Source organism: Entelurus aequoreus, linkage group LG07, assembly GCF_033978785.1.
Source record: "Entelurus aequoreus isolate RoL-2023_Sb linkage group LG07, RoL_Eaeq_v1.1, whole genome shotgun sequence".
NCBI lineage: Eukaryota > Metazoa > Chordata > Actinopteri > Syngnathiformes > Syngnathidae > Entelurus > Entelurus aequoreus.
In genome coordinates, this window is record NC_084737.1 from 64237367 (window position 1) to 64249926 (window position 12560).

General features: G+C 39.0%; 1 protein-coding gene across 8 annotated transcripts in view; it reads right to left on the bottom strand.

The window, feature by feature from the left end:
* atp2b3b (ATPase plasma membrane Ca2+ transporting 3b) overlaps nucleotides 1-12560 on the bottom strand; it is a 137823-nt gene that overhangs the window by 35721 nt on the left and 89542 nt on the right. For all 8 annotated transcript variants that reach the window (XM_062054203.1, XM_062054201.1, XM_062054208.1 and 5 more), the window contains 3 exons: nucleotides 4708-4795; nucleotides 4531-4637; nucleotides 1917-2108 (listed from right to left, as the gene is read on the bottom strand). In XM_062054203.1, the coding sequence (XP_061910187.1) occupies nucleotides 1917-2108; nucleotides 4531-4637; nucleotides 4708-4795 (387 nt within the window). The remainder of the gene's footprint in view (nucleotides 1-1916; nucleotides 2109-4530; nucleotides 4638-4707; nucleotides 4796-12560) is intronic.

Below are 12560 nucleotides of genomic sequence, written 5' to 3' on the forward strand. Positions count from 1 at the left end.
AGCGAGTTTGAAACAACACACAAAAGAACAGTAAATGGAAGCACGTCACAGCAGGAAGTAAGCAAATATTAACAGGAAATGAACAAGTAGATTAATACGAGTTATAGAGAGGAAAATGTAAAGATTTCTGTTGCCATATATCGGTAGTGTCGATATCAGGGGTAGTATCAGTATACCGTAAATCCCGGACTATAAGCCACTACTTTTTTCCTAGATTTTGAACCCTGCGGCTTATAAAATGGAGCGGCTAATTAATGGATTTTTTTCGCTAATGCCCATAATGTGTTGTGTTCAATAGTTTGCATTAAACCCAAGCAATGGCCCCTCGACAGCACTTTGGACACCCCAGCATTGAAACATTGATACATGTGCTCGGTATCGGAATCAGCAGTTTAAAACCCTGGTCGGAACATCCCTGTTCTGTCATTTTATAGACTTGCCTGTCTGAACCAAATATAGTTTCCTCCTGACACCTTACCACCAGAACAGAAGAGAGTACAGTGCATCCAGTAATTATTCGCAGCGCTTCACTTTTTCCATATTTTGTTATGTTACAGCCTTGTTCCAAAATATAATTCAAAATAAAATACTGCAATATGTACATGTCCTTTTTTACTTTTTTTAATACATTTGCAAAAAATTCTGAAAAAAAAAACATTTACACATTGGGGTATTTTGTGTAGAATATTGAGGACAAAAATGAATAAATTCCATAACAAAATATGGAAAAAGCAAAGCGCTGGTTATACTTTCCGGATGTACTGTATGTTCATACACTACCACGATGATTGATGTGCGATACCACTGATTTTCTTTCAGATCCCATACCAAATTAAATTCAGGCTGGTATCGGCCATACCAACCCAATACCGATACTTTGTGCAAATATACTTAACATGCCTGCTAAAATTTTGAAAGTTGTGTATTTTCGAATAATAACATATCTATAAAAAAAAACAAAAAACAGTAAAAATGTGTAAGAATTTTTTTTTTGAATATAATGAGAAAAAGCTGACATTTTAAAATTACTACTAATAATAATATACTTAGTCACCTATAACACAAAGGTGTGTCTTTAAATATATATAATATCTCTTTTTAGCATTTGAAAAAATATATACATCAAAATGCCCCCCCACCCCATACTTGACATTTCAGTATGCGTCCCTTGGTGTAAAAAGTTTAGACACCCCTAGTCTAAAATAATATATAAGCTCTCAAAATAAAAATAAAATGTACTTAAAATGTAAACAAAGTTTAGTTAGATAGATAGATAGATAGATAGATAGATAGATAGATAGATAGATAGATAGATAGATAGATAGATAGATAGATAGATAGTACTTTATTGATTCCTTCAGGAGAGTTCCCTCAGGAAAATTCAAATTCCAGCAGCAGTGTACAGAATTGTAAAAAGTAAAAAGTAAATAATGGTTAGTTAGGTAGTTAAGAAAATATAAAACAATAGTAACCTACACATTTATTTAAAAAATCACAACAACTTTTAAATGTGTAACTGAACATTAATATTTTCGTACAGGAAGAACTTTTGACACGCTAGTTACAGAAACCTATTGTTCATATTTTCATTCTATTCTTACATGGAAAAAACAACAGTACAAATGTAAGGAAAAACGCTATATAATCGCTATATAATAGGAAAAAGCTGAAATGTTCTAACTAATAATTAATAATAATATAATTAGTCACTAATAATACAAAGCTGACACAATATCTGTTGTTAGCGTTTTTTTTAATTAAAAAATATCAGAATGGCCCCCGCATACTTTGACTTTTCAGTATGTGGCCCTTGGTATCGATATTTTGATTTGAGAATCAATATTAGCGCATAAAGATCTGGTATCAGTAGTATCGATATCTCTGTATTGATCCACACATCATGAGCCCCGATGTACCTGAGTGATGCAGGCCCCGGTGAAGGCCACTATGACGGCCACCACGTTCACTGTGAGCTGGAACTGCAGGAACTTGGAGATGCTGTCGTAGACGTTTCGTCCCCACATCACCGCCTTGACGATGCTGCTGAAGTTGTCATCGGTCAGGATGATGTCAGATGCCTCTTTCGCCACGTCTGTCCCCGCGATGCCCTGACGAGAGATGGAGACGGCGAGGAGAGTCACAGCGTGAATCACGGGAGCGTTCAGCCGTCCTAATCATTCTGGAGAGTTACTGCCTTGACGCTGTGTTGCCCTCCTCCAAATCTTAGCAGTGAGCATGAGTAAGAGCTGTGAGCAAAGACAAATGCACGCGACTGCAACTCAAAATACATTTATTATTTATAATGGGGTTGGCACCAAAGGTTTTCTTGATGCTTCATTAAAAACTTTTCAACCAATGTCGCTCTTACTGCATAGGACTTATTCAACATACTTTTGGTTTGCTGTGCCCACATCTTGTGGAAATGTGAGCATGCTGGAACCAGCATGGTAGAACAATTTAAGGCGAGGAGCCGTCATTCACAGCGTCGGTGCGGCATGGCGAGGCTGCTCACACAAAGCTGCCGCTTCAAGGATTTTATCGGTGAAGGGGGATTTCTACCTTAGCAGGTTTTTTAACTGTGATAAGACCAGATTTTTGGGGAAAAAGATACCCGTGGGAACCTTTATTACAGCAAAGGAGAATGTGGCCGATGGAGGACGGTCTCACACTGCTAGTTTATGCTAACGCTAGTGGTGGCTGCAAATATGCTTGTTTACCACTCCCAGACTGTTCAACACATGCCGCAGACATTCAAGGACGCAAAGTTTTTTGTTTTTTATTGCAGCAACATGTTTGCTAACATTTTGAAGTGCACAGAGGGGACTTTTGTGCGTGTGCGGACGCTTTGACACTTAAAGGGGAACTGCACTTTTTTGGGGGGAATTTTGCCTATCATTCACAAACATTATGAAAGACATGAGGACGGATGTATTTTTTTTTTAATGCATTCTAAGTAATAAATAAATGCATTCAAAACTCAGCTTACAATAGAGTCCATAGAAAGCTGCTCTATTCTACCTAAAAAGCCCTTTAAAACATCCAAACACCTCTGTTAAGGTTTTATATAATGATGTAAGTGTATATGTAAATCAATTATAATAACATTTCATATTTACATATTTTGATCATTTTAAGCATTATTTCAAAAACGCATCACGTTTCTACACCACTGATTATTACTCACTGCAGACTTCATGACATGAGAGCTAACAAAAATAATAAAACATTAATTACTGTACAAGGTCTGCTGTCATTAGGATGCCGACTGCTAGGATGTTCATATATTCCCATTTAGATGAAAAATTACTCATAATCCTCACAAACAAAAGGCAACCAATCGTTTTTTTCGTGTTGTTCTCACCATTTCTGGGTCTAAATTGGCTGTCAAAGTGTACCAAATTGTCAGAATACGCCCTCATCCTTCTACTATCCAGGCGAGAGGTATGATTTATGATCTACAATAAAGTTTGACGAGCAAGGAAACGAGGAAGCAGCTGATTAGTCGATGATGTCAACATAGGCACACAGGAAGTGATCACGGCGCCGCTATAAATAATTGGTCTGTGTTAGCGTTTATAAAAACAATATCACTAATACTTGGTTAATATGCAAGTCACCAAATGTAGAATGAGTATTGTTGGCGCTTTTTGAATTGTTTCTTATTGGGTTTTATGGGTGGAATAGAGGACCTCTCATTGGCTCCGCTGTAAGCAGACTTTTATTTACAAGTTAGAATGCATTTTTAAAAATACATCTGTAGTCATGTCTTTCATAATGATTGTGAACGATAGGCAAAATTCCAAAAAAAGTGCAGTTCCCCTTTAAGCTGGCTGTTGATTTGTTTGGATAAAAAAGACATTGTCGATCCATTCCCTGCTCGTTATGTTGGTTTGATACATATACAGTATACTGTATATACATATTATAGTGTCTTTAAAGTGTGCATTTTTCAATATAAAACAGGGACTTTTGTCTAGGCTACAACCAATTGTTCATGTTTACATTGATTCTTATGGGGAAACCTGTTCCACTATACCAACGTTTCGGTTGCCGAACCATGTTCAAGAACCAATTAATTTGATTACACTTTATAAAGCATTTCTTAAGTGTTCCTTATTTTACGCCTTCATTTAAGTGTTCAATGTGATTTTAGACTCATGTTTACATTGATTGTTTTCCATGCTTGTGTTGACATTTCCTTTCCTTTTCCTTATATGCTTTTTATGATGTTGCCCCCGTTGTTTTAATTTAATTGTTTAATTTTAATTCACCTACGTTATGTACAACGCTTTGTGATTTGCCTTGATAGCTGAAGGGATTATAATCAGAGGAAGGTTACTTTGGAAATAAACATTTTTACATTTCATATATTTTTCTCCTGCTCCTTATTTTCGATAGACCATAAAATTGTCAATAATTATCAATATCGGCCGATATAAAACACCTATATCACGATACAGTTTTCAGCAATATTGCTCAGTCCTAGTAGAAATTGATGGGAAAAAAAACAAAAAGATGAACGTCTATTACCATAGCGAAGCCGACATCAGCCTTCTTCAGAGCTGGTCCATCGTTGGTTCCATCGCCTGTCACTGCGACCACTTGCCTCTGTTCAAGGACGCTGCTGTCAATGATGCCTACAGGAAGGACAGAGAGATGGAAGGTCCAGGTGTGCGAGTTCGCTTTGACAGATGGACGCCAACTCACCTTTGACAAGAGTGTGTTTGTCTGTTGGTGAAGAGCGAGCCAACACGCGCAGTTTAGGCCAGATTTTATCGATGCGTTCTTGTTCAATCTGCATGATGAGGAGAAGGGGACACACAATAGATAACATTTCCCATTATTGAATCAGAAATGGAAAAGATGTTGTTCTCTAACCACTCTTGTGATCAAATCCAGCATATATGGTAGGGCTCTTGAAAAATAATGACTTGTACTCAATGTGGTGAAAAGTGCACTGTGCTAATGAGGAGCTGCTCCTCCCATTAGGAGTTGTGCTCAGCCGAAGGCTTTCAAGGAATGCATTTAGGAGAATATATTTCTATTTTAGAGGTCGCATGAGACAAAAATATCCAAATAACACATGGAAGCGCATTCCACGTCTCAACGGACCGTGGCATAGCGCAGCTTGGAAAGAACAGAATGGTCAGGTGAAAGAAATAAACAATTTTGTGGTATTTTGTGGCTTTGTGGTTAGTATCCAATCCACTTATTTATAAAGCACATTTCAAATTAACAATAAACATTTCACAAGACACATTTAAAAGCAGGATAAAACTAACGACAGTCAAGTGTAAAAAATAAATTCAAAGGTTCCCTATCATGCAAAACCAACTTTACTTACCTATTGCTACCTGCTTATGTGTATTTGAGATATGCACAAGTCCCGAAAATTGGAAATCAAATCGTGTAGGCATTGTGGAGTTATTTATGAAACAATCTCGCCTTTCCTCACACTTCCTCAAAAGAAAATGCTCTGGTGTTGGTCGCTTCAAGCAGCACAAGTCACTACACAAACTTTCAGCCTCATCTGAAGTAACAAAAGTGCCTTACTTTTCAATTCTATGATCTGTGGCAATGTGCCTTTAACTGTAAAAGAAGTCGCTTTGAGTGTGTGCCAAGATTAGTCTTGCTTCACCCACAAAATTTCACAAAAAGATGGATTTTCCGAGAAAACTACTTTTAACGTCAGTGTCCGTGACTACTATTTATGGCAATGGAGGAGAAAAAGAAACATTAAGTAACGAGGATGTCGTTGTGGCTTGTACAGCCCTTTGAGAAACTTGTGATTTAGGGCTATATAAATAAACATTGATTGATTGATTGATAATAACAGTGGGTTAGAAATGTGTGAATGATACGTTAGCAATGTTAGCTTGAGTTGTTGTGTAGCCAGCTTAGCCTTCTACTATAAGTCAACAGCGTCACCATCCTCCGGCAAAATAAATAATTATTTTTCAAAAGTGTACCAATTTGTCGGAATATGTCCTCAGCCTTCTACTATCCAGGTGAGAGGCATGGTATATGATCTACAATAAAGTGTGACGAGCAAGGAAAAGAGGAAGCAGCTGATCAGTCGATCATGCTAACATTAGCACTGAAGCTTGTGATCACGGCGCCGCTATAAATAGTTTGTCTAGGTTAGCGCTTATAGACTTAGAGACTTAGACTTCCTTTATTGTCATTCAAATTTGAACTTTAAAGTACAGAAAAGAACGAAATTTCGTTGCATTAGCTCATTGTAGTGCAGGATAAAAGAGCATAATAATAATAATAATAATAATTATAATAACAATATCAATAATACTTGGTAAATATTCAAGTCACCAAATGTGAAAGGAGTATTGTTGGTGCTTTTTGAATTGTTTTTTATAGGGTTTTATGGGCGGAATAGAATACCTCTCGTTGGCTCCGCTGTAAGTAGACTTTTATTTAGAATAGAATAGAAAGTATTTTATTGATCCCTGGGGGAAATTCAGCACCACAGTTTGCTCACAATAGACAATAATAATAATAAATAATAATAAATAATATAATATATATAATATATAATATATGAATAATGTAAATATATTCTACATATATTCTACATTTAAGTGCAGTCAAGGAACATGTGCATTATACAGTCTGATGGCTGTCGGTATGAAGGACCTCCTGTGTTGTTCCGTTTTACATTACATTTATTTACGAGTTAGAATGCATTTAAAAATAAAATACATCTGTCTTTCATAATGATTGTGAACGATAGGCAAAATTCAGAAAAAAGTGCAGTTCTCCTTTAAGCTGGCTGTTGATGTGTTTGGATAAAAAAGACATTGCTGAGCTATTCTACTACTATTCTCTGCGGCGGGCACAAAAAGCTAGTCAGCATGAGGAGGCGTGAAGGAAGGCTTCATTTGCATCTAACAACCACGCCTTCGAAGGCAGCCAAAAAGTGGCTTGAAGGTAAGTCTGAAAAAAAAATCTATGCACAATTTTGACCAAAGAACCATCATTACATGTTTAATAGATTAAAATGAAGTGTTTTAAAAACAGAATAAAATCATAATATGACACCTTTAACTAAAAAAGAGAATGCATACATACAATTAAAAAAAAGTAAAATAGATTAAGCTCACACAACTCTCATGCTGGTTTGAAAGCCAAAGAGTAAAAATATGTTTTAAGGCGGGATTTAAAACTCATTAAAGAGGGAGACGTCTGATTAACCAGAGGAATCTCGTTTTGGAGCCACAGCGGAAAACGCACGATCCCCTCGATTTTAACCGTGTTTTTGGGACGATAGGAGAAATTGATCAGCAGAGCTCAGAGACCTTGTGAGGGCGTCGATTTGGAAAATATTTGAAATATATTGTGACGCTAATTCGCTAAAACAGTGGTTCTCAAACTTTTTTCACCAAGTACGACCTGAGAAAACACTTGGCTCTCCAAGTACCACCATGATGACCAACATTAAAATACAGTAGCGTAGTGGGCCCACGTATTCTTTAAGAACAAGGCAGAGGTTTTATTTAACAAGTATATTTAATATTTGTGGCCACTGTAACATTACACACAGTTTGAACAGTAACACTGTGTTGGAATATTTAATCAAGTGATTCTTTGGTGTACCACTAGATGGAGGCCGCATACCACAGTTTGAGAATCACTGCGGTAAAAGAATTAAAAACAAAACAATTTTAAAAATGATTTCTAAAATGACCTGGGAGCCAGTGAAGGGATGCTAAAATAGGGGAAATGCGCTCATGTTTTTTCTGCCAGTTAAAAGGCGAGCAGCAGCATTTTGGACTAACTGCAATCGAGTGAGGGAAGTACTAAAGTTTTTTTAATTTTTTATCCAGGCCAGTGTTTCTCAAAAAGTTGGGCTCTCACTGTCCCCCTGAGGGCCAAGGGGACTTCCAGTATTAGCGTCATTTTAATGTTTGAACAATACACAAACCACCCGCTACGTGGCTGTAGTGCTCAGATTTTTCAACAGGCTGACCAGGAAATACAATTAAAAACAGACGTTTATTATTCCACCCCATTTTGTCTTTTAAGGCAATTTTGACATATATTTGGCCTAGATTAAGTTTTAAATTAAGTCTCATTAATGTCTTATATGTATTACAGTTAGGAATGTAACAATAAACTGTAGTAATGGTAACCGCGACGGTTAGTATTAATATTTTAAATGAAAACGATGGAAAAGCCATGATTAATAATTGCACTTTAAAAAACTCACACACTGACCTGCACTAGCTCGCTAGCTTAAATGCTAACATGAAAACAAGAGATATTAACATCTTTCCCCATTCCCTATTCAATTGTGCACATTGAACCTACAAACTCCAGATGGTTAGTATTAATGTTTTAAATCAAAATGATAGAAAAGCCATGATTGATAATTGCACTCTAAAAATACTCACAAACTGACTTGCGCTAGCTTAAATGGTAACATGAAAACAAGAGACACTAATGTATTTCCCCATTAAGAAAGGACATACTCCAATCTAAACTTATATAAACACATTACTGTCTGAGAAACTAAGATATTCTCTCTAAAAACAGGAATACCAGATTTTTATGGGGCATTCAAGGACTGCTGAAAAGTGTAGGATGCACAGATTTAATAAATAAAACATTTTATTTGTTGCACACTTTTCATTTAAATAAATCTTAAAGTGCTGCAGTACAAACCTATATTTTAAACACTAAAAGTTTAGCCATTAAAACAGATGAAATACTAAGACTAAAACATTGAAGCATAAGAAACACAAAACATGCAAAATGGTGACTTTTCTAGCAGTAACTTGGTCAAAAGATTTTAGTGTGTGTGTATATGTACTTTTTGAGCACATTCAACAATACTTACATAACAAAAATAATGTTGATAATTTTGGTCACGATAACCATGTTATGACATTTTCATATACCTAATTACTTATAGTACAGCGCTACATCAACTTAAGCAAAATGTCATTCCACAACCGAGCTCGTAACTCAAAACACACAAATCAGCTCATTCCATTGAAATAAATTTAAACTTGTAGATATACTGTATATATTACAATAAGATGCACAGTACGGTACTAACTAGGACTAGGAAACTGTTGTTTAGTTGCACAGTTGTGTGCACCAAAGGGAATTCTCGAGCGTCTAGTTTGTTGAGTCAGGATCAGACTCAACATAACTAGCAAAATGGCGATCCAAAGTTTGGATTTCAGGTGATAAAACCTTCACAGAATATAACAGCTTTTTTAAAAAAGTATTCCAGATTTAGGTCTAGGCTCTGACTGGGCCAATGTCCTGGTGACAACATTGTTTTGTGGATTTGCTAAATACTTTGCAGCTGGAATTACTCTTCATGTACAGCTTTCTAGCAAAGGACAAAAGTGCACATTAGCACCACCACTAAATAGGGTTTTTATTGTTGTCGTCTGTTTATGCCAAACTTTCTCCCTGCCGTTTTAACAAGCTACTTTTTACGATGAGTAGGTGTTCTTCTAACGATGTTCCTATAACATTTTGGGGAGAATCCAGCCTAATGGTGTCATATAAGAATCTCTTGGGTTAATAGTGTGTGAACAAAATTAGCAACGTGAATGCAGAGCCAGAAATTTTAAAGTGTCATTACATTTAGAGCTAATATTTAAAAGCCAACTCTCATATGCTAATATATTTGTGGTCAGCTTGCAATTGTCAGATCAGGGAAAGAATGCTGGATCACAATAAAACTTGACCTGTAAATGTTTCATTTCACAAAAGTGTGTACAACGTTTGACAAATATTAATCTCAGGGCATTCAATCAATCGCAACTGGACTGTTTGGTTTGTCTTAGAAGATGTTTCACCTCTTAGGCTTCATCACTTCATGATCATAGACTTAGATTGGTCAGATCTAGCCTTAAACTTAGATTGGTCAGATCTAGTCTTAGACTTAGATTGGTCAGATCTAGTCTCAGACTTAGATTGGTCAGATCTAGTCTTAGACTTAGATTGGTCAGATCTAGTCTAGCAGCTGGTAGGCTTAATCAGTTCAAGTTACTGGCTTAGTCAGCCAAAGGTGTCCGAGTTAAAGGAAACGGAAGGTTGTCTTCTTCTAATGGATTTATTACAATCTTTGCCAGTTGGGTAACATTTGCTGTGGTCTGGAACAACATGGCACGCAAAAAACTATCACATACAGATAATGTGTCATGAGACACAATTAAATACACAAAAGGCATAAGTAAAGGAAATTAAATGAGCTAAAATATACCTACAATCCATCAAATTATCCATTTTCTTCCGCTTGCTGGTTAGCGCCTTGCATGGCAGCTCCCGCCATCAGTGTGTGAATGGGTGAATGTGGAAATACTGTCAAAAGCGCTTTGAGTACCTTGAAGGTAGAAAAGCGCTTTACAAGTATAACCCATTTATCATTTATTTATCCGAGATCGGGTCGCGGGGGCAGCAGCCTAAGCAGAGAAGCCCAGACTTCCCTCTCCCCAGCCACTTCGTCCAGCTCCTCCCAGGGGATCCCGAGGCGTTCCCAGGCCAGACAGGAGACACAGTCTTCCCAACGTGTCCTGGGTCTTCCCCGTGGCCTCCTGCTGGTCGGACGTGCCCTAAACACCTCCCTAGGGAGGCGTTCGGGTGGCATCCTGAGCAGATGCCCAAACCACCTCATCTGGCTCCTCTCAATGTGGAGGAGCAGCGGCTTTACTCTGAGTTCCTCCAGGGTTGATAGAGCTTCACACCCTATCTCTAAGGGAGAGACCCGCCACCCGGCGGAGGAAACTCATTTCGGCCGCTTGTACCCGTGATCTTGTCCTTTCGGTCATAACCCAAAGCTCATGACGTTATGACGTTCCCATCCTCACGATCGTGAGGATGGGAACGTAGATCGACCGGTAAATTGAGAGCTTTGCCTTCCGGCTCAGCTCCTTTTTCACTACAACGGATCGATACAGCGTCCGCATTACTGAAGACGCCACACCGATCCGCCTGTCGATCTCATGATCCACTCTTCCCTCACTCGTGAACAAGACTCCTAGGTACTTGAACTCCTCCACTTGGGGCAAGATCTCCTCCCCAACCAGGAGATGGCACTCCACCCTTTCCTGGGCGAGAACCATGGACTCTGACTTGGAGGTGCTGATTCTCATCCCAGTCGCTTCACACTTGGCTGCGAACCGATCCAATGAGAGCTGAAGATCCTGGCCAGTTGAAGCCATCAGGATCACATCATCTGCAAAAAGCAGAGAACTAATCCTGCAGCCACCAAACCGGATCCCCTCAACGCCCTGACTGCGCCTAGAAATTCTGTCCATAAAAGTTATGAAAGGTGACAAAGGGCAGCCTTGGCGGAGTCCGACCCCCACCGGAAACGGGTCAGACTTACTGCCGGCAATGCGGACCAAGCTCTGACACTGATCATACAGGGAGCGGACCGCCACAATCAGACAGTCCGATACCCAATACTCTCTGAGCACTCCCCACAGGACTTCCCGGGGGACACGGTCGAATGCCTTTTCCAAGTCCACAAAGCACATGTAGACTGTTTGGGCAAACTACCTACAAACGAGGCATAATTATGCAATATGTACGCTATATTGCCAAAAGTATTTGGCCACCGATCCAAAGGCTGAGAATCAGGTGTCCTAATCACTTGGCCCGGCCACAGGTGTATAAAATCAAGCACTTAGGCATGGAGAATGTTTCTACAAACATTTGTGAAAGAATGGTCCGTTCTCAGGAGCTCAGTGATTTCTAGCATGGACCTGTCATAGGATCCCAACTGTGCAACAAATCCAGTCTTGAAATTTCCTCGCTCCTAAATATTCCAAAGTCAACTGTCGGCTTTATTATAAGAACATGGAAGAGTTTGGGAACAACAGCAACTCAGCCATGAAGTGGTAAGCCACGTAAACTTACAGAGGGGTCAGCGGATGCTGAAGCACATAGTGCAAAGACTTTCTGCACAGTCAGTTGCTACAGAGCTCCATGTGACCTTCCAATTAGCCCACGTACAGTACACAGAGAGCTTCATGGAATGGGTTTCCAAGGCCGAGCAGCTGCATCTAAGCCATACATCACCAAGTCCAATGCAAAGCGCCGGATGCAGTGGTGTAAAGCACATCGCCACTGGACTCTAGAGCAGTGGAGACGCGTTCTCTGGAGTGACGAATCACGCTTTTCCATCTGGCAATCTGATGGATGAGTCTGCATTTGGAGGTTGCCAGGAGAACGGTACATTTCGTACTGCGTTGTGCAGAGTGTGAAATTTGGTGGAGGAGGAATTATGATGTGGGGTTGTTTTACAGGAGTTGGACTTGGCTCTTTAGTTACAGTGAAAGGAACTTTTAATGCTCCAGGATACCAAAACATTTTGGACAATTCCATGCTCCCAACCTTGTGGGAACAGTTTGGAGCGGGCCACTTCCTCTTCCAACATGACTGTGCACCAGTGCACAAAGCAAGGTCCATAAAGACATGGATGACAGAGTGTGGTGTGGATGAACTTGACTGGCCTGCACAGAGTCCTGACCTGAACCCGATAGAACACCTTTGGGGTGAATTAGAACAGACACTGAGAG